At 35.8% G+C, this 20,765-nt stretch overlaps 1 protein-coding gene across 1 annotated transcript in view; it reads right to left on the bottom strand.

Annotated features, from left to right (window-relative positions):
- Nucleotides 1–16,842, bottom strand: part of LOC143228849 (uncharacterized) — an 87,330-nt gene extending 70,488 nt beyond the window's left edge. Inside the window, exon 1 of the mRNA XM_076460254.1 lies at nucleotides 16,499–16,842. Within this exon, the coding sequence (XP_076316369.1) occupies nucleotides 16,499–16,521 (23 nt within the window). The 5' untranslated portion in view covers nucleotides 16,522–16,842. The remainder of the gene's footprint in view (nucleotides 1–16,498) is intronic.
- Between the last annotated feature and the right edge of the window lie 3,923 nt (nucleotides 16,843–20,765).

The following is a 20,765-nucleotide window of genomic DNA, read 5'->3' as shown; positions in this document are numbered from 1 at the left end:
CTAAAGATAAATATCGTATAGTTTTTAATTCCAATTAAGTTCACATAAGATAATGTTGTACTTTTAATTGGTAGAACATCTTTTTTACCAGGTGGTAACTATTAAATGGCTCTTCCGACAGTCTGACCAGGTTTAACAGTGAGTAGCTAAACATAGAGTGTTTGGTTACCCAGATAAACCAGATGTGCTAGTACATGTAATTTGTAACTATCAAATGGATCATCTCATAGTCTGACCAGGTGTAACAATGAGTAGCTAAACATAAAGTGTTTGGTTACCCAGATAAATCAAACGTGCTATTACATGCAATTTGTAACTATTAAATGGACCATCCCATAGTCTGACCATATGTAACAGTGATTAGCTAAACATAAAGTGTTTGGTTACTCAGATAGACCAGATGTGCTAGTACTTGTAACTTGTAATTTTTAAATGGATCATCCCATAGTATGACCATATGTAACAGTGATAAGCTAAACATAAAGTGTTTGGCTACCCAGAAAAAACAGAAGTGCTAGTACATGTAACTAAAATACAAAATCAAATATTATTCAGTTATTTTATTGGTTTAACTCCAGTCTTGTGTCAGTTTAACTATTCTGTTTAACGTTTTAACAAACGTTTCATTCTTTTTCCAATCTTTATGAAATCTAAACTTAACTGATAAAGAATTTTTTAAGTGGACGTTTCGTGGTAACAAACTATTAAATAAATCACGTAAAAATTCATTTGGAAAAGAATTCGAGCAACTCCACATTGAAAGTTACAAAGCTTGCCAAGATAACTCAGCATCCAAAGCTTGTTACATCAATAATATTCAGTGGATAAAAATAGATAGCAAAATATGCACTGAGGCTATTAAACTGGAGAGAATAATGCTATTAGGGAAGAGAAAACGTAGGTTAACTCGCTAAAAACATCACATTGCTACAAATCAAACCAACGGATATCCCACAGTGTCAGACTATAAGATAGATTACGATTTATGTATTTTAAACGCAAAGCACTTTTTAATTTGATATTACGTGGCGACAGACTATTGAATGGATCACGATTCACGTAGTTGGAAAGCAAAGCACTTTTTAAGTTGCTATCCCGTTGTGATATACTATTAGATGGATTACAATTTACGTAATTTAAACGCAAAACAATTTTTTTAAGTTGCTATCCCGTTGTGACAGACTATAAGATGGATCACGATTCACGTAGCTAAAACGCAAAGCACTTTTTAGATTGCTATCCCGTGATTTATAATTTTATATAGAACATGTAGTTGAGCATTAAAGATAAAAGTGGTCAATAATTCATAATAGTAAAAACACGACCAATGAATTTTCTGTATTTGACAACACAACACGTTAAGTGAAAGAAATTATTTGCTTATAACTTTGAACACAAAGGCGAAGATAACATTCAGTCTAAGTTCTTGTCATTGCAATATATTTTATATTATGCTATCACACCGTTTCTTGTATCACTAAAAGATGGCGTTTGGTTTGTTTGTTTGTTTGTTTTTAATTTCGCGCAAAGGGCTATTTGCGCTAGCCGTCCCTAATTTAGCGGTGTAAAACTAGAGGGAAAGCCGCTAGTCGTCACCATCCACCGCTAACTCTTGGGCTACTCTTTTACCAACGAATAGTGGGATTGACCGTTATATTATAACGTCCTCACGGCTAAAAGGGCGAGCATGTTTGGTGGTACGAGGATTGGAACCCGCGAATCTCGAATTACGAGTCGAACGCCTTAACACGCTTGGCCATGCCGATGGGGTTTGGGTTATAACCAACTGAACATTCACCACCTTTCCAGTGATCTTAGTGGAGTTACCCCCCAGTAGTTCAAAGACAAGTCTGCAGTCTCACAACCGCTAAAATCAGGGATTCGATTCCTCTAATTGGGCATAGCGGACAGAAGGACCTATGCGACTTTACCATAAGAAAACATTCACACAGTACTCCATAGTTTTATAGTACAATAATTTGGTTTAATAAATTGGTTCTTATTTATTCAGGCATTACAGGTTTCGTTTTGCAACTGTGTAACTATTTCAAGAAATGTATATTAAGATTAAGACATATATACTGGGTAGCATCACTATCTGTCTGCTTTTAAGTCGCTTTGTTTTTTTGCGGTTAAAATAAAGAAACTGTAAATGTTAATTTTATGTATGGAACGTTATGGGTTTTAGGGTTCATTCTTGCTCTTGATTTTTAAGTTCTGGTTTCATTTCTCATGTGAAATTTACTTTGGAAGATGGTGTAGTTCTATGGTTGTATTTGCCACAGCTGAACTTCTGCTAATAGTTTCAATTTATCTCAACTGTGGTGGGCAGGGCACAGATAGCTCATTGTGTAGCCTTGTGTTTATTTACAAACAACAGCTCTCTACTGAAGCCCCACTTCGTTCGGCTTTGAATAATGAAACGTCATGCATATTAATAAATTGAATCAATACAGTTAATCGCACATATGGAACTGTTTTTATAAAGTTCTAGTTCTAGTGCTTAATTAAAGGAAGAGTTAAACAGCATAAGACTGAAATATGTTATATGTGAAAAAAAACTGAAATGTTTTTAACATAATTTCTCAAAACTTATGGCTTAATATGTGGTTACTAGTAAAACAAGCCCGCAAGTATCATAAACATTTAATTTCCCTCGCTGAGTCGAACGATTACTTCTGTTAAATTACTAAAATAACTTCAATCACTTCGAAATATAATTATTTGTTTCCAGAAATGAATTTAGTCTTTCCAGCTGTTCGAATTTTGGTGACTGTTTACTGGTTACTGTTGCAAAATAATAAATATCTGAACGTCGTTTTCTCAAACTTTGCAAAATGGTGCGTTTATTTTGGAAACGTACTGACTTAGAGCATAACTGTATGTATCTACATATATCCAACAGCTTATGTTTTGAAAGAGTGTGTGGGTGGTATTGTATATCATAAACATGTATGAACATTGATAATTCATAACTCGTGTGAGTCTAAACACTTCTACAAGTTCAACCCTGACAACATCATCCTCATTTGATATGGATATCTTTTGGTGAACTACGTACGTTCCAAACAGGCATGGCCCGGTTGAGTCGGTCGTGAACAAAGTCGATCTCACTCTCTTTATTCCTCTTATTAGTTCGATTTTCTCTCAGCAGGAGTCTGACTATCTAAAACACCCCACATTCATATTCAACTGACGCGAATCACGTTCATTGCTTCAGGCCTCGTGTCGCTCTCTACCAGCCCTCTCTAGAAGTCAAGAGACTTGGAAACGTTCAGTGATTTGGTCGGTATCAAAACATTTACAGAATGTTTACTAACCTTTAAGCTTTTTCTGACTAACTAATAGTCGTGAGTACCCTCAAGGATGGCAGTGTTGGTTGTCATGACTGTTGTATCGTCTGCTTTCATCTCTTCTATATATATATATATACACACACACACACATATTTATATACACGTGAATGAGGACGCCTTTCTGAAAGATCTTTATATAATTGCTACCTTTATATTTATATCAGAACCACTTCTGAATAACTTAAAGCACCATTGTTCAATTCACTCCCATCCTTTAGGCGAATAATTACACTTTATTTGTAAAAGCAATCTGCTTTTGAATTATTTAGCTCATAACACGGGACTCCTTTTGTTGGTAGCTGTGATTTCAGTTACCTTGAGTCAAAATAAACAAAACCAACCTTTTCTATAGTATTGATTAGTTACCTTTGGTGTAGATAAACCACACAATTTTTTTTTATTATTTTTGATAACAGAGATTTAATTTACCTTTAGTGTAAATAAAGAACTTTTTTTTTGTGGTCGGAGAGGTCTTAGTTACCCTGAGTCTAGATAAACAAAAACAATATTTTTGGTAGCAGTGATTTTGGGTACCTCTAGTCTTAATAAGCAACAACTTTTTGGTAGCAAAGGTTTTGCTTACCTTGATTCTAGATAAATAAAACTAATCGTTTAGGTAGTAGAGATTTTAGGTACCTTGAAAATTAAGAAACTACAACTTTTTGGCAGTAGAGGTTTTAGTTACCTTTAATCTGAATAAATAAGATTAAGCATTTTTTGGTTAGTTGTAATTTTATTTACCTTTAGTTTGAATAAAGAAAAAACAACTTGTTTGGTAGCAGTGATTTTCATTACTTTTATATTGCATAAACACCAACGTACGGGGTGTTAATAGTTGCTACAAAATCGAATTATCATCAATCCACTAAACGGTGATGACTAAGAAACATTTTGTGTATTATTATATTTATTAGAAGCTATTCATTAATAGGTGGGCCCGACATGACCAAACGTGTTAATGCGTGCGACTCGTAATCTGAGGGTCGCGGGTTCGCATCCCCGTTGCGCCAAACATGCTCGTCCTCCCAGCCGTGGGGGCTTTATAATGTTACGGTCAATCCTACTATTCGTTGGTAAAAGAGTAGCCCAAAAGTTGGCGGTGGGTGGTGATGACTAGCTGTCTTCCCTCTAGTCTTACACTGCTAAATTAGGAACGGATAGCACAGATAGCCCTCGAGTAGCTTTGTAAGAAATTCAAAAACAAACAAACAAACAATCATTAATAGGTATAGTATTTGAGAATAATTCTAAATGTTTATCGTCTTCATTATAAACGATTTTACTAATATTAAATAAGTATTTAATTGAACATTTTAATACTTTCTCCTTAAGTCGATCTGAGACTTAAGTTCATTAATATTAAGACCAAGACAGATGAGACCATCTGTGATTCTCTCTCTTCGAATCTAACAGTGCATGATCTGTTCGCTTTTTTCACTTTGAACATTCACTATATCATTAATTAACGAGAAAAATATTTTTGTGGCATTCTTTAATTTTCCTTATAATATCTTTACTTGTTTAAGTTCGATATTCTTTAACGGATTAACCATTAACTACATGTAACATGGCTATATTAACATTAAGATTTTTAGATTATTTAACTGTATCAAAGATGATGCAAACTTATAGGGAGATCTAGATCATTTGATGCCAGTATATGGAAGGTGATGTTTAACTGTTTAAAATGTAAGGTGATATATATACAGGTTTTCACAGTTCAAATTTTTGTTATGAATTGTTCAATACTGTGGATGAAGAAAACAACATTGACACTGTGATTTAAAACTTAATTAAGTCACATAAACAGTGTATCGTAGTTAGTAATAGGGCTCAGAGGATGTTTGGTAGCAGCTATAGAAACATTGAATATAAGGGATATTACTGCTTCACCTATAACGCCTCATTTAATATACTGTACACAGTTTTTACATCCCTTACTCAGGAAGGACATTGAATTGTTGGAGAAGGTTCAGAGAAGAGCCACTAGGATGATACCTAGGATGATGGGACTGACCTGTGAGGAGAGACTAAAATCTTTAAATTTGTTTTCTCTGGAGAGGAGACAGTTCAGGGGGAATTTGATTGAAGTGTTTAAGATTATTGAGGATATTGATAATGTAGATCTATCAAACGTTTTTTTGTGTTTAGCAATAAAAACAATAGAACAAGAAGTTATAAGTTCGAATTTTGTCAGCATAGAAGCCATCTGCAGTTTGGACAGTATCACTTTTTAAATAGGATGGTTGGTTTTTGGAATGAGTTGCCTTCAAAGGTGGTAGAGGCAGAAAAATTATTCTAGAAAAAATTGGATGAATACATGAGCAATGAAGAATGGTTATACTCTGGAGCTGGAAGGGACATCCTTGATGGATTGATAATCTCTTCCATTTTGTTTCTTTAAAGCTTTATAAATTAGAATCAAAATATAGTATTTTCAATTTTCTTTATATTTTTGTTGTGATCAGTTTACAGTTTTTTACTTCAAAATCAGCTAAATACGAACAAGAACATGTGTCTATATTATTAGACACAACCAAACGTTCTCTAGAATCTTAAAAAAAATTGTTTGTTTGTTTTAGAATTTTGCACAAAGCAACTCGAGGGCTATTCTGCGTTAACCGTCCTTAATTTAGCACGAATAGGGGATTGACCATCACATTATAACGCCCCTCGGCTGAAAGGGCGAGCATGTTTGGTGCGACCGGGATTCGAACCCGCGACCCTCGGATTATGAATCGAGTACCGTAACCACCTGGCCATGCCAGGCCTGTAGCTTTTGTGTTTTTTCTTATAGCAAAGCCTCATCGGATTATCTATCTACTGTGTTCACCGAGGGGAATCGAACCCGTGTTTTTAGCGTTGTAAATCTGAAGACTTATCGGTGTACCAGCGGCGGACTGTTGTAGTTTGATAAATTAGCCAGTTGACAAATTAATGAGATATTTCTGTAATGGATACGAAAATTTTTATCGTCAGTAAATATAAATTGTAACTCTCTAAAAGTAGATTTTTAACCATTTTCATTTTAACATTTGTAAATATTCGTGGAAGAATCTCAAAAGCATTATTTACGTTTCACTTAGTTGATTCGCAATTGTAGTGAGGACGAGGACTTACAAAACTCACAAGCATTCGTTTACTACATCAACTGTCAGAAAGTTTTGATTGTAACATTGCTGACTGTGTTAGGTGTATTACTAATTTATTATGTATTAACAAATCAAGTAGAATTCTCAGTTTGACACGACATAGCCAGGTGGTTAAGGCACTCGACTCGTAACCTGAGGGTTTGCGGATTCAAATCTCCGTTACACCAAACATGCTCGCCATTTCAGCCGTGGGGGCGTTATAATGTTACGGTTTATCCACTATTCATTGGTAAAATAGTAGCCCAAGAGCTGGCCATGGGTAGTGATGACTAGCTGCCTTCCCTCTAGTCTTACAGTGCTAAATTAGGGATAGCTAGCGCAGATAGCCCTCGTGTAGCTTTGTGCGAAATTAAAACAAACCAAAAATTTCCAGTTTAGTGTGAATTGATTTTCGTTTCTAAGCTGAATGCTTTCAGCGAAAAGTTCATTAGGATTTATAAGGAGATATGATGTGGTCAGTTTGATGTGAATCATTTTATCTGACATCCATTCAGTGAAAGAACAATAACATTTCACAAAGAAGAATATTGTAGTCAGTTTGATGTGAATCATTTTGTTTGACATCCTTTCAGTGAAAGAACCATAACATTTCATAAAGACGAATATTGTGGTCAGTCTGATGTGAATCATTTTATCTGACATCCATTCAGTGAAATAACCATAATATTTCACAAGGAAGAATATTGTAGTTAGTTTGATGTTAATCATTTTGTTTGACATCCTTTCAGTGAAAGAACCATAACATTTCATAAAGACGAATATTGTAGTCAGTTTGATGTGAATCACTTTATCTGATATCCAGTCAGTGAAAGAACCATAATATTTCACAAGGAAGAATATTGTAGTTAGTTTGATGTGAATCATTTTATCTGACATCCATTCAGTGAAAGAACCATAATATTTCATAAAGACGAATATTGTGGTCAGTCTGATGTGAATCATTTTATCTGACATCCATTCAGTGAAAGAACCCCATAACATTTCACAAGGAAGAATATTGTAGTTAGTTTGATGTTAATCATTTTGTTTGACATCCTTTCAGTGAAAGAACCATAACATTTCATAAAGACGAATATTGTAGCCAGTTTGATGTGAATCATTTTATCTGACATCCATTCAGTGAAAGAACCCCATAACATTTCACAAGGAAGAATATTGTAGTTAGTTTGATGTGAATCATTTTATCTGACATCCATTCAGTGAAAGAACCATAACATTTCATAAAGACGAATATTGTGGTCAGTCTGATGTGAATCATTTTATCTGACATCCATTCAGTGAAAGAACCATAATATTTCACAAGGAAGAATATTGTGGTCAGTCTGATGTGAATCATTTTGTTTGACATCCATTCAGTGAAAGAACCATAATATTTCATAAAGACGAATATTGTAGTCAGTCTGATGTGAATCATTTTATCTGACATCCATTCAGTGAAAGAACCATAATATTTCACAAGGAAGAATATTGCAGTTAGTTTGATGTGAATCATTTTATCTGACATCCATTCAGTGAAAGAATCCCATAACATTTCACAAAGAAGAATATTGTAGTCAGTTTGATGTGAATCATTTTGTTTGACATCCATTCAGTGAAAGAACCATAATATTTCACCAGGAAGAATATTGTAGTGAGTTTGACGTGAATCATTCTATGATCACTATTCAGTGAAAGAACCATTATGTCTTTATAATCAGTTACATGATATATCATTCATTTAAAAAATCATTTAGAAGGAGATGTGGTAATTCAGCGCCAGTTGGTGTTATGTGTCAAGTTCATAAAGACTTCAGATGTGAACATGTCGTTTTTGTTCTATTGCGAACAGATAATCTTTATTTAATGTCCTTGTGGGCAGTATTGATAAAACAACGACAAAAACAGTAAATGTGTTCTAATGGAACAAAATAAAATCGAAATGATTTGATATTCACAGATCATTTATTAAGATGTTAGCAAACGTGTTTTTGCATCAGCTATAGTGTTGGCGTTCTCACAATGTGACTACTAGTTAATGGTTATGTAAATAACCCTAACAAGTTTGGCGGCAACAGAGCAGGAGAATTATAGTTTGTATGCGGGTTAATAATACCCGCATAACTGAGCAAGGGGTGATCGAAACTACTGGGAATGTTGTATTCATTTGCAAGAGAAAATTACAGGTGTACCTATAAAAGGACTTTCGAGTGGTCGCGTTAAATGTTTACATTTTGTTCTCTACTGTTTGTTTTAGGTGAGTGTTTAAATCTCGTTGGTACTTTTCGTTTGCAAAACATCGCTGAAAAGCAGCGGAAATAGATTGATATATTGAGGCGTAAAATACACACACACATACATACACTCATTGTGTATTACAAAAGCGAATGAGTGGTTTGTTTGTTTTGAATGTCGCGCAAAGCTACACAAGAACTATCTGCGCTAGTCGTCCCTAATTTAGCAGTTTAAGACTAGATGGGAGGCAGCTAGTCATCACCACCCACCGCCAACTCTTGGGATACTGTTTTACCAGTGGATTGACCACAACATTATAACGACCCCACGGCTGAAAGGACGAGCATGATATAAAATGGAAAGCTGAAATTATTTTTAATGTTTTCCTGTAACGAATATGACAAAGAAGGTACGAAATGGATATTAACCATTTTAAATGTTATTGTGTTATTATAATTTCTAAACTATCAGTGTTTAATGATTTGTTTTAAAATGGTATAAAATATTACTTCTAGCTGAAGTCAACAATCCATACGTATTATTTTTTTTATCATTTTCTAGTTATTCGCAGTTATCGATGACCTGTTCTATGATACATTAACTTATAAACCCAAATTTTAATTAATGTTATGTCAAATTCCTTTAATTGTTTGTTTGTTTTTGAATCTCGCGCAAAGCTATACGAGGGCTATCTGTGCTAGCCGTCTCTAATTTAGCAGTGTAAGACTACAGGGAAGACAGCTAGTCATTACCACTCACCGCCAACTCTTGAGCTACTCTTTTACCAACGAATAGTGGGATTGACCGTCACATTATAATGCCCCATGGCTGAAAGAGGGAGAATGTTTATAACATATGTGTATAACATAATTCGGGTTTCCACAAGAACTTATATTTTCAATTGTTTGTAAATTACAAGTTTAATTGAAGTCCAATAACGTAGATGATCTAAATGTGACACAGTTTGTTTCATTCTTAATCTTTGTCTTTCTTGCCTTTTATTTACAAAATACGCCTTAGCCTCTTATGTACACACATCGACGCTAAGCCTTTTTGTTTTCAGTTAAAAGACAGAACTCCGGTTTTGCCTCATAGCTTGGTATTGTGAGTCGTAAGATGGAGATATTAGCCAACTTTTATGTCGTATATATCTTAAACCAGCGTTAAAACAGAACTATTTTAGTGAAATACCATTCTGTGTGTGTAAATGTTAGCGAATTTCTATCAATCGTTTCTGCTGAGACAATCAAATTTATCAGATATTTTAATACTAATCTTGGCACATGCTCAAATCATCACGCGGTAAGTTGGAAGGAACAAAGCTTGCATATATACGCACGTTTTGTTTGTTTGTTTGAATTTCGCGCAAAGCTACTGGAGGGCTATCTGAGCTGGCCGTCCCTAATTTAGCAGTGTAAAACTAGAGGGAAGGCAACTAGTCATCACCGCTCACCACCAACTCTTGGACTACTCTTTTACCAACGAATAGTGGGATTGACCGTCACTTATAATGCCCCATGGCTGAAAGAGCGAACATGTTTGGTGCGATCGGGATTGGAACCTGAGACCCTCAAATCACGAGCCGAACGCCTTAACCCACCTGGCCATGCCGGGCCGTACATGCACGTGTATATTTCGTAAGATTGACGTCTTACATAATAAAGAACATACTTTGGACACTTAGGTTGATTAAAATACCACATTCTTGTTAACAAAACAAAAGTTTCTAATTTAAGAATAATAATAATATATATTAAATAATGAGCTGTGTGATTGATCGGTAAATTAATTCCTAATTTCTTTCATTGAAAAACTATTAGCTGTTGTTTTGTTTTTGAATGAAGCACAAAGCTACACAATGGGCTATATGTGCTCTGCCCACCACGTGTATCGCAACCCGGTTTTCAGCGTTATAAGTCCGCAGACGTACCGCTGAGCCACTGGGAGGCAAAATATTAGCTAGAAAATTATATAGTGCATTGTTTTCTTTAGCGTTTCTTTGAACTGGCCAAAAACAAACTTGTGATACCATAAGTGGTAAACTACTGAGTACTTTATGTAGTTCTCTCTTAAGCTGGGGTTAGTAATGCAAATACATTTGAGTTAGAACAACATTTATTCAAGTTTTGTTGTGCCTGTAATTACATAAATATACATATATTATATATTTACATTTTTAATTAGCTCTTTGACACAAAGCAACAAAGCTTGAACATGGAAAACAAATGCAAAAGGAATGTCGACAGACAGTTAACACCTTATAGTAGCGCCCTCTCATTTCACGAATACACCTCAACGTAGAAGAGCCCTGTCCAATTAGAACTGACCCTCAAATCAGAAAAGTCCTATCATATCGAGAGTAACCCTTAACTTACAAGAGCATTGTCATATCAGGAGTGACCCTAAACTCAGAAGAGTCCTGTAATATCAAGAGTGGCCCTCAACTCCGAAAAGCCCTGTTATTTCAGGAGTTACTGTCAACTCAGAAGAGCTCTGTCTTATCAGGAGTTACCTTCAGCTTACAAGAACCCTGTCATATCTTGAGATACCCTCAACTTAAAAGAACCCTGTCCTATTAAGAGCTATCCTCAACTCAGGAAAGCCCTTTCATGTCAGGAGTGACCTTGAACTCGGAGCTGGCTTTGTTGCTAGCTCACTTTTAAAATTTTGTGGTAATTAAATGGTTGATAATACAAAAAAAGAAAAGGTCGTGATATAACACCAATAACATTAGTTTTTGAGGCGCGAAGTATTCCTTAGTTTGGGAAATTTTACGTTTATTGAGGGCAATTTCCTGCTCGTTTCAAATAAAACAATAAATAAAAGGTGGATGAGTTTTAAAAGAGTGTGGGAAATCTGAGGAGTAGAACAGCTGTAGTTTAATTCACTCAATCTGAGGAGTAGAACAGCTGTAGTTTAATTCACTCAATCTGAGGAATAGAACAGCTGTAGTTTAATTCACTCGCAAACTGCCGCTTCCCGCTTAGCAAAGCCTTTACCACAATCCCTGTAGAGTGAACGCGAAGAAACAGAGAATCCCTGTAGACTGAAAGCAAAGAAATAGAGAATCTCTGTAGAGTAAACGCAAGGAAACAGAGAATCCCTGTAGAGTGAACTCAAGGAAACATAGAATCTCTGTAGAGTGAAAGCAAAGAAACAAAGACTCTTTGTAGAGTGAACGCAAAGAAACAGAGAATCTCTCAAGGTGAGCGTCTCTAGAGGCGTTACAGTATTTCAGAAAATAGGTAAAACAGACCTCTCCTGTAAGAGGTCTTTATTTATTTGTTTGACAAGATCAACAGAATATGAAAGCAACAATGAACCAAAGTAAAACAAAACTAAACAGAATTCCTTCAGAAATAAATAAGGAATAACATTTTAAAAATGTTGTAAATGAGTAACCAATAATATGTAGTAAGTCACTGGAAAACAAAAAAAAGAAAAGAGGGGGAGCCACTCTCTCATCATCACATTATTGACCTTTAAGACTAATCGTAGTAAATCTGTAGACACTTTTAATTACATAGGTATGACGTTTTGAATTGATACGTGGGACTCGTACAGTAAATATTTCGTATTTTAATACAGTTGTTTCTGTTTTTATTCTCTGTTAAGTGCTCTGAGAATAAATGTTTTATCTTTATCTCAGGTATGTTAGAGATCGGGTGTAGTACCCTGTAGGTAAATATAACATATATAACAAAAGATTTACCTTAGAGGTGGTGTGAATATTAACAGATAATTAAAATTATTTTTAATTAAATCCAAAATGATCATATAATGTTCACATGAAAAGGTTGAATAGGCCCGGTATGGCCAGGTGGTTAAGGTACTCGAATTGTAATCTGAGGGTCGCAGGTTCGAATCCCCGTCGTACCAAACATGCTCGCCCTTTCAGTGGTGGGGACGTTATAATGCCACGATCAATCCCACTATTCGTTGGTAAAGAAGCAGCCCAAGGGGTGGCGGTGGGTGGTGTTGACAAGTTTCCTTCCTTACAATCTATCGCTGCTATATGATGAACGACTAGCACAGATTTCCCTCGAGCAACTTAGTGTGAAATTCTGAACAAAATGTGTGTTTTGTTAAAGCAAAGGTAAAATTGGCTCTTTGCTGTGTATACCGAAAAACTCTTGATTATAACGTTGTAAATTCAAAGACTTACTGGTTAAAACAAACACAAAATTTCAGAATAATATCTTTTTTATATCTAGACAATCGTCTTACATAAAATAAGACACTGAATTATGTTAATTTAAACAGCAAATCAACGACATATCATTTGTATTTGCTTTTTTTTTTTTTTAAATTCACGCAAAGCGACACAAATGCTATCTCCGCTAATCGTCCCTAATTTAGCAGTACAATATTAGAGGGAAGGCAGCTAGTCGTGACCAGCCACCTCTAACTCTTGGGCTACTCTTTTACCAACAAATAGTGGGATTAACGGAACATTATAACGCCACCACGGCCAGAAGGGAGAGCATGTTTGGTATGACGAGGATTCAAACCTGCGACCTTCAGATTACGAATCGAGCACCCTAACCACCTGGACATGTCAGACCATCATTTGTATTACGTCCCCAGCTGATGCACTAAAATCAGGAGTTCAATTGGTGGACTGAGCAGATGGCCCGATGTGGCTTTGCTATAAGAAAACACATACGCACACTCATTTGTATTAACTTGAACAAATTGAACCTTTCTTTCCTTTTTTATACGTTGACTTAAAGAATGAAATATACGAGTTTGTAACCAGTAAACAGGAAATTATTTTCAACTGAGTTTTCCAAAACGTGATCATGTAAAGCAAATAAAGGTTTTACTACGGAACAAAAACGATTTACTAAACGCGACAGACACGTTGTACCTAACGAAGCGTAATTTATATAAATGGAAGTGTGAATTTGTAATCAGGTTTTACCCTGCTAAGTATTCTGCTTAAAAACGGAATAATCTAATTAATGTAATTCACTGTAGCTTATGATTTATACCTAAAAATTATAGTTTAACTGATGTTCAATAATAATAATAAAAATTATCTAATACTATTTACAGTTATCTACTAATATTTAACTTACTAATAACCTAAACGTTGATAACTGGCTTTTAGCCCAATGCCTCCCAGTGGCACCGCAGAAAGTCTGCGGACTCACACAGCTAGAAAAAAACCGAGTTTCGATACCCATGATAGTAAGAGCACAGGTAGCTCACAGATATCAATCTTAGTCTCATAAAACACAAACTTAATGCTTCTATATAATAAAAATGACTCTCATTTCCAATGTTTATATTTTTCTATATAATTTGTTTGTTTGTTTGTTTTAGAATTTCGCACAAAACTACTCGAGGGCTATCTGTGCTAGCCGTCCCTAAGTTAGCAGGGCGCTTGACTCGTAATCTGAGGGTCCCGAGTTCGAATCCCAGTCACACTAAATATGCTCGCCCTTTCAGCCATGGGGCGTTATAATGTGACGGTCAATCCCACTATTCGTTGGTAAAAGAGTAGTCCAAAAGTTAGCGGTGAGCGGTGATGACTAGCTGCCTTCCCTCTTGTCTTACACTGCTAAATTAGGGACGGCTAGCACATATAGTCTTCGTGTAGCTTTGCGCGAAATTCAAAAACAAACAAGGAGGGCCTGTTTTCTTCTGATGGCTTTTTCCCGACGTGTATCAAAGAAACTCACAATTCTCATAGTCTTACCTGATATCAGCTCCCAAAAAATTACTGTCCAACGACGCTTAGAAAGTGCTCTCTTTTAATCGGACACTGTTTTTGTATTGTTCTCTGCACGTAAATGTGTTTCTATATAATAAAATCAGTTCTAATGCTTTTGTATAATATGAATAACTTTCATCCTTATCTTTGGGTTTGATATCTCAGATGACGACCCGTCTTTGCGTAAAAACTTAATTTCATAAATGTGTACACATTTTGACTTGCAATAATCTTGATGTGAAACTATCGATTAATTAATTATTATTATATTTAGTCTTTCCGCTGATCAGCAAAAGTTCGCAAACAGAAACATTGAATTTAAAGTTAGGAATGTTATCGCATGTTCTTCAAATTTATTACAGACCAGTTAATGAATTACTTTATTATCCAAAATATTTAAGAGTTTGCTTCGAAAAAGCGCTTTTATTAAAAAATATTATTTTATTATGTGTTAAACTAAACGACCCAGAAAGCATGAATATCTTGAGACAATTGTAAAGGCAAAGACGTCAAACATTTCAATCTTGTAACATGCTCCAGATTTTTCAAATATCTGTAGAAAATTACGTGTATATATCTATATATATACACACAATTTTACGTGGCTAGCATAGTCATGTTGTTAAGACACTCGTCTGGCAATCTAAAGGTCGTGGGTTTGATTCTCCATTACATCACACTCCCTTTCAGCCGTGGAAGTGTTATTATACGAAGGTTAATCACACTATCTGTTGATAAAAAAGTAGCCTTAATATTTACGACGGGTATTGCTGAATATCTGCCGTCCCTCTGGCCCATCTGATCAAAATTAGGAACGTCTGTCACAGATAGCTCTCGAGTATGTTTCCGTGAAAGTAAAAACAAACCGAAACTAATTTTCATAGATCACGTCAAGCGGAAATCTAAATTCCATTTATAAACATTTGAATATTTTGGTTTTAAGTTTCCCAAAGCTTAAACGGCGTATTTATTCCATTATTCCACAACATTGTTATTTCATTATTCGTTAAATAATGCCTATTTCCAAAAATAACATTCTGTCCATATAGGTACTCGATATTTGTCTGTTCTTGTCATTTGTCTCCATTTTAACTCGACCGGCACGGCCACGTGGTTAAGACATTCGACTCCTAATCCGCGGGTCGTGGGTTCGAATCCCTGTCACACCAAACATGCTCGCCTTTTTAGCTGTGAAAGCGTTATAATGTGACGATCAATCCCACTATTAATTGGTAAAAGAGTGGCTCAAGAGGTGCTACTGTGTGATGATGATTAGCTACCTTCCCTCTAGTCTTACGCTGCTAAATTAGGGGCAGCTAGCGCAGACAGCCCTCGAGTAGCTGTGCATGAAATTGAAAAACAAACATTTTAACTTTTATCACGAGTTCGAATGAATTTTAAAAATATAAGCTAAACCGATATATAATCAAGTCCAAAGAGCATAATATATTTATTGTGTTATTAGACATATACAGTAATACGAAATTTTCCACCACAAAGTTCGTTTCATATGCATGTATACCACAGAAAAGTCGACCAATCATCATTAACTGTTGCTACTCTTTGACGAATGGGTGATTTACTGTTAATTTTATAAGTACATATCTTGTCGAGAGTAAATTGTTGGGTCACATCTTTGACCACAATCTGACACATTAACTATTATTAGCTACGCACGGCTCATCGGATTCTGTGGTAGTTTAGTCCTTAAAAAAACGTGTAATTTGCTGTTCAGGTTAAAGTAACAATCTCACAGAGTTACAGTAAAACTATGACATATTGACAACCAATCAAAAAGACGTGAAACATGATCTTTGACCCGTACCAGTTTCGTCTGTCTTACATCAAAAGAAATCTAAATATATTTGTATCTTTAATTACTGATTTAGGAATATAATACATTTCTATTCATGCTGCACTTACTATATTCATTGTCTGAGTTTTATTAAAAAATAAAACAGACATAAACACATTATTCCACTTAGCCTAAAAGCTGTAAAAGCTTGTTATTACGGAATTGGTAATAACGAATATTGACATAAACTCCCTAAGGTCCTTACCTCAGTTGTCTGTCCTCACTCATTTTTCTAGTGTTTCGTGTCGAGGTTCAAACGATCATTTTAAGGTCATTATTTGGACTTAACGAATTCATACAGCTCGGTATCCATACAAATCAACTTCATTTCACCATCCAATCGCCACAGACTAAAAGTCCAGCCTTGCGTTGACAGGAAAAAATGTTCTATTGTAGTATACGTCGTTCTGAATTTTTAAACTATTAAAATACTTTGTTTGGAAAATAATTTTAAAAATTAGAGAAAGACATGGTCAGCTAGCGTTAGAGTTACTGGTGTTTGGTGATATGGCATAACTCTGTCTGTTTGTCTGTAAATGTCAGACTGACATAGTACACCGCCTCCAAACCCGTAAGCGTATGCAATAGAAGCAGGGGAGTCCCCTCTCTCACTCGCACACACATCAAGTTTTAAAGGTGTAGTCCTCATTGGACGAAAGTGTTTATTGTAAGTCTAGATCCTGGTAGTATGGTTTTTCTTTTGCTTTGTGATGCCTCACTTGCAGATGGAAATAACAGAGACTCATTTCTTTGTCCGCCCTTTTTATATTTAAGCACCTTTCAAAATTATAAAAAAAACATTTTTTTTTAGAAATATTTCAGTTACTGAAGTAAAACATTTGAATTGTGACATTAAAAGTTTAATGTCATGCCTTATTAGTTTTGGAACGTTGATGCGGTAAAAAACTAGGATAAAAATGGTTGATTCCAAATTTTGAATTTAGTGACAGTATTAAACTTTGATTAATTATTTAGTTCCTATGTGGCTATCCGGTGACTCATCTGTGAGTACGAGGACTCATATATAGCATTAAAAATCGGGTTTCGATGCCTAACATGGGCTTAGCTTCGTGTTTAACAAAGTTTCTACATAAAGTAATTGTTATGTCCTTCGTTTTTTCTAAAAATTTAAACACGATGTTTATGAACTGATCAGATGTAATCTCATTAAAATAATTACAAGAAACAGAAAGGAAAAATACACTTAAAAACAATTTTTATTTTCGTTTATTCCAAATGAGGAAATGTGTCCACCATTTTTTTTTCTCATTCTTGTGTTTATTGATACTGTCATTAACGTGATGTTTTCGGACTTGAAACCGGGTTTCGAAACCCGTGATGGGCAGGAGCACTGATATCCTACTGTGTAGCTTTATGTTTGACTACAAATAAGATTAAATTCGTGACTTGTAGGCTTTTCAATAGTACGAAATAGTTTGTTTTGTTTGTTTGTTTGTTTTTTAATTTCGCACAAAGCTAGTCGAGGACTATCTGTGCTCGCCATCCCTAATTTAGCAGTGTAAGACCAGAGGGAAAGCAGCTAGTCATCACCACCCACTGCCAACTCTTGGACTACGCTTTTACCAACGAATAGTGGGATTGACCGTACATTATAACGCCCCCACGGCTGGGAGGGCGAACATGTTTGGTGCGACGAGTATTCGAATCCGCGACCTCAGATTATGAGTCGAGTGCCTTAACCACCTGGCCATACCGTGTCCTTATTAAATTAGCAAAGGTTACTATGATTATTATTTTTTTAAGATTGTTTCATTGTTCGCTGATAGATCCAAGCATGATTGGCCTGGCATAACCAGGTGGTTAGAGCGCTAGACTCGTAATCTGAGGGTCACGGGTTCAAATCCCTGTCACACCAATCGTGGTGGCCCTTTCTGTCGTTGAGGCGTTATATAGTGAGGGCCAATTCTACTATTTATTGGTAAAAGAGTAACCCAAGATTTGGCAGTTGCTGGTGATGACTAGTTGCTCTCCTTCTAGTCTTACACTGCTAAAATATGGACGGCTAGCGCAGATTAATGAATAATATAACATGCACAAGAGGGCAGGCAATATTATAGGCATATTCGTTTAAATCTTTAATCTTTCTTAAAAGAATAGAATTAAAACATGGTTCAATGATTTATTTTTATTTCAAAGAAAAACATGGTATTAAGCATGTGGTAATCTTTCAAAGTAGCTACATGGTTTCTGCACATTATTTTGTATGAAACGTTATTCTAAGCCCTAAATTATTCCTTGTTCGATCAACGACTTAAACACAGACTAAACAAAATTGTCAATGCTCAGACGCACGTGATCGTTAATGAGGAAATTTTAACCACGCGCTGATATTATGAATTTACCGGGAGAATAAAAGAACAATCGTACGTAAGAACCCTGCCAACAGTCTATCTATATATCGGCTTAGCGTGACTAGTGCTGCTCGGTTCATACCAGCCCCTGGCCTCACAGTCACGATATCGTCGGGGGATCGTGTTGCATTGTCCATGATCGCAAGTTTGTCTCAAATCCTCTCTCTTACTTTCCGTCAGATGCTGGACTGTACTAAGGAAGTTAAAACTTGAAAGCGTTAACAGTTCCAAACTCCATGAAACCCTTCTGAGAAAAAGATTTTAAAAAGGTAGCTAGCATGTCTGCATTGATTACGTACGTGTATACCAAGGTGAGATTTCTCTTATTTATTTATGACCAACGGATGCCAGGATACCTGACAAAACAAATCTTACGTATTGAATCATATTTCGTCAGTTTGTCGCTTACAAAATAACCAACAATTGGTTCCCGTGCATGTTCCACATTCTACTTGTGCAATTTAAATTTTTCACGTTGTCATATTTAACCGTTTTATTACCTGGTGACCAAAACAGTATTTCCTGTACTATTTTAAACGAAATTTGTTTACAAATATATCATTTTTTAGCAAAAGATGACTTGCTACTCTCACAACATTGTTTTGATCATTAGCTGAATGTTCACGTGCATGTCTGATTTCTCTTTGTTTCTGTTTTTTTAGCGATGAAGCACGTGCTTCTTCTCTTTGAGTATATTATACATGTCATATCGCGTGACAGAGAAGTGTTCTTATATATATATATATGTGTGTTCGTGTATTTCCTGAAATATTGGAACACGTTGAAACTGATGAGACTTATCTGTTGACAAATGTATATTGATAAAATGTTTGAGTTGAGATGCGTTAGCACTGAGCAGAACTGCGTGATTAACTCTGTACATGAGCAACCTTCAGCTTACGGTGACGTTAGTATTCATGAGAGGTATGTGTTTCTGAAACAGTGGAGAGATACCTTTAAAATTGATGACACGTGTCTTAAGACGCGCCAATATTCATGACACATGTCTGATGACACGTTAATACTCATGACACGTTTATATTGACATAAAATGAAGCAAGAGTGCCTTAATCTTGATGACATGTTAGAAATCATGACACGTTTCACGAAGCATTACTGTAATGCCACCTGTAATTTGATCGAACGTTGGAACCGGGATGCGCTAATATAATTTAACTTAGTCTTAAAACTTGTCTACATAAATAAGCATTAAAACAGACAACACCACTAAACTGATTGTGCTTGTCTCAGGTCGCTAGAAACCTGGTATCGATACCCGTGGTAGGTAGAGCACAGATAGCTCTTTGTGTAGCTTTGTGCTTAGCTAGAAACAAATAAACAAACATTCGTGCTCATCATGAAAACTGTGATTACGCACTAATGTCCAACACTGCAGGTTCCACTGTAATAGGCCTTGCACGGCCTGGTGGTTAGGACTCTCGACTTGTAATCAAAGGGTCGCGGGTTCGAATCCCCGTCACACTTGCCATGCTCACCTTTTTAGCAGTAGGGGCGCTATAAAGTGACTGTCAATTCCACTATTCGTTGGTAAAAGAGTAGTCCAAAAGTTGGCGGTGGGTGGTGATGACTAGCTGCCTTCCCTCTAGTCTTACACTGCAAAATAGACACGGCTAGCGCAGATAGCCCTCGTGTAGCTTTGCGTGAAATTCAAAAGAAACTAAACCAATCCTTATACGTTACCACATTTTTTGATCAATCAGCACCAAACTTGACACAGTGACGCAGGATGACACGAAGAAAATCATGAGAAGGGTTGGACCCTCATATTAATTTAATTTTTGAAAACTTGTTTTTCTTTTCACTACTGGCACCTTTATACATCATAGGTGATGATGACTAGTTGCCTTCCTTCTAGTATTACACTGCTAAATTAACGACGGCACGAAATTCAAAAACAAACTGTAACAAATTTCTGCAAAGGATGGCATGGTCAAGATTAGACCACTTATCTCGACAAACGTTCACGACTTTCTAATGCACTGCCTGTACGTGGACATCGACTTCCATTATCATGCTATACGAACCAATTGCACAAATATCCATGGGTGCACAGTCAGGTGTCTTTAAAGGTATGTCAGA

Source organism: Tachypleus tridentatus, chromosome 1 (genome assembly GCF_004210375.1).
Source record: "Tachypleus tridentatus isolate NWPU-2018 chromosome 1, ASM421037v1, whole genome shotgun sequence".
In the NCBI taxonomy this organism is placed as follows: domain Eukaryota; kingdom Metazoa; phylum Arthropoda; class Merostomata; order Xiphosura; family Limulidae; genus Tachypleus; species Tachypleus tridentatus.
The sequence above is the reverse complement of the archived record's forward strand: the minus strand, read 5'-3'. Positions and strand labels throughout refer to the sequence as shown.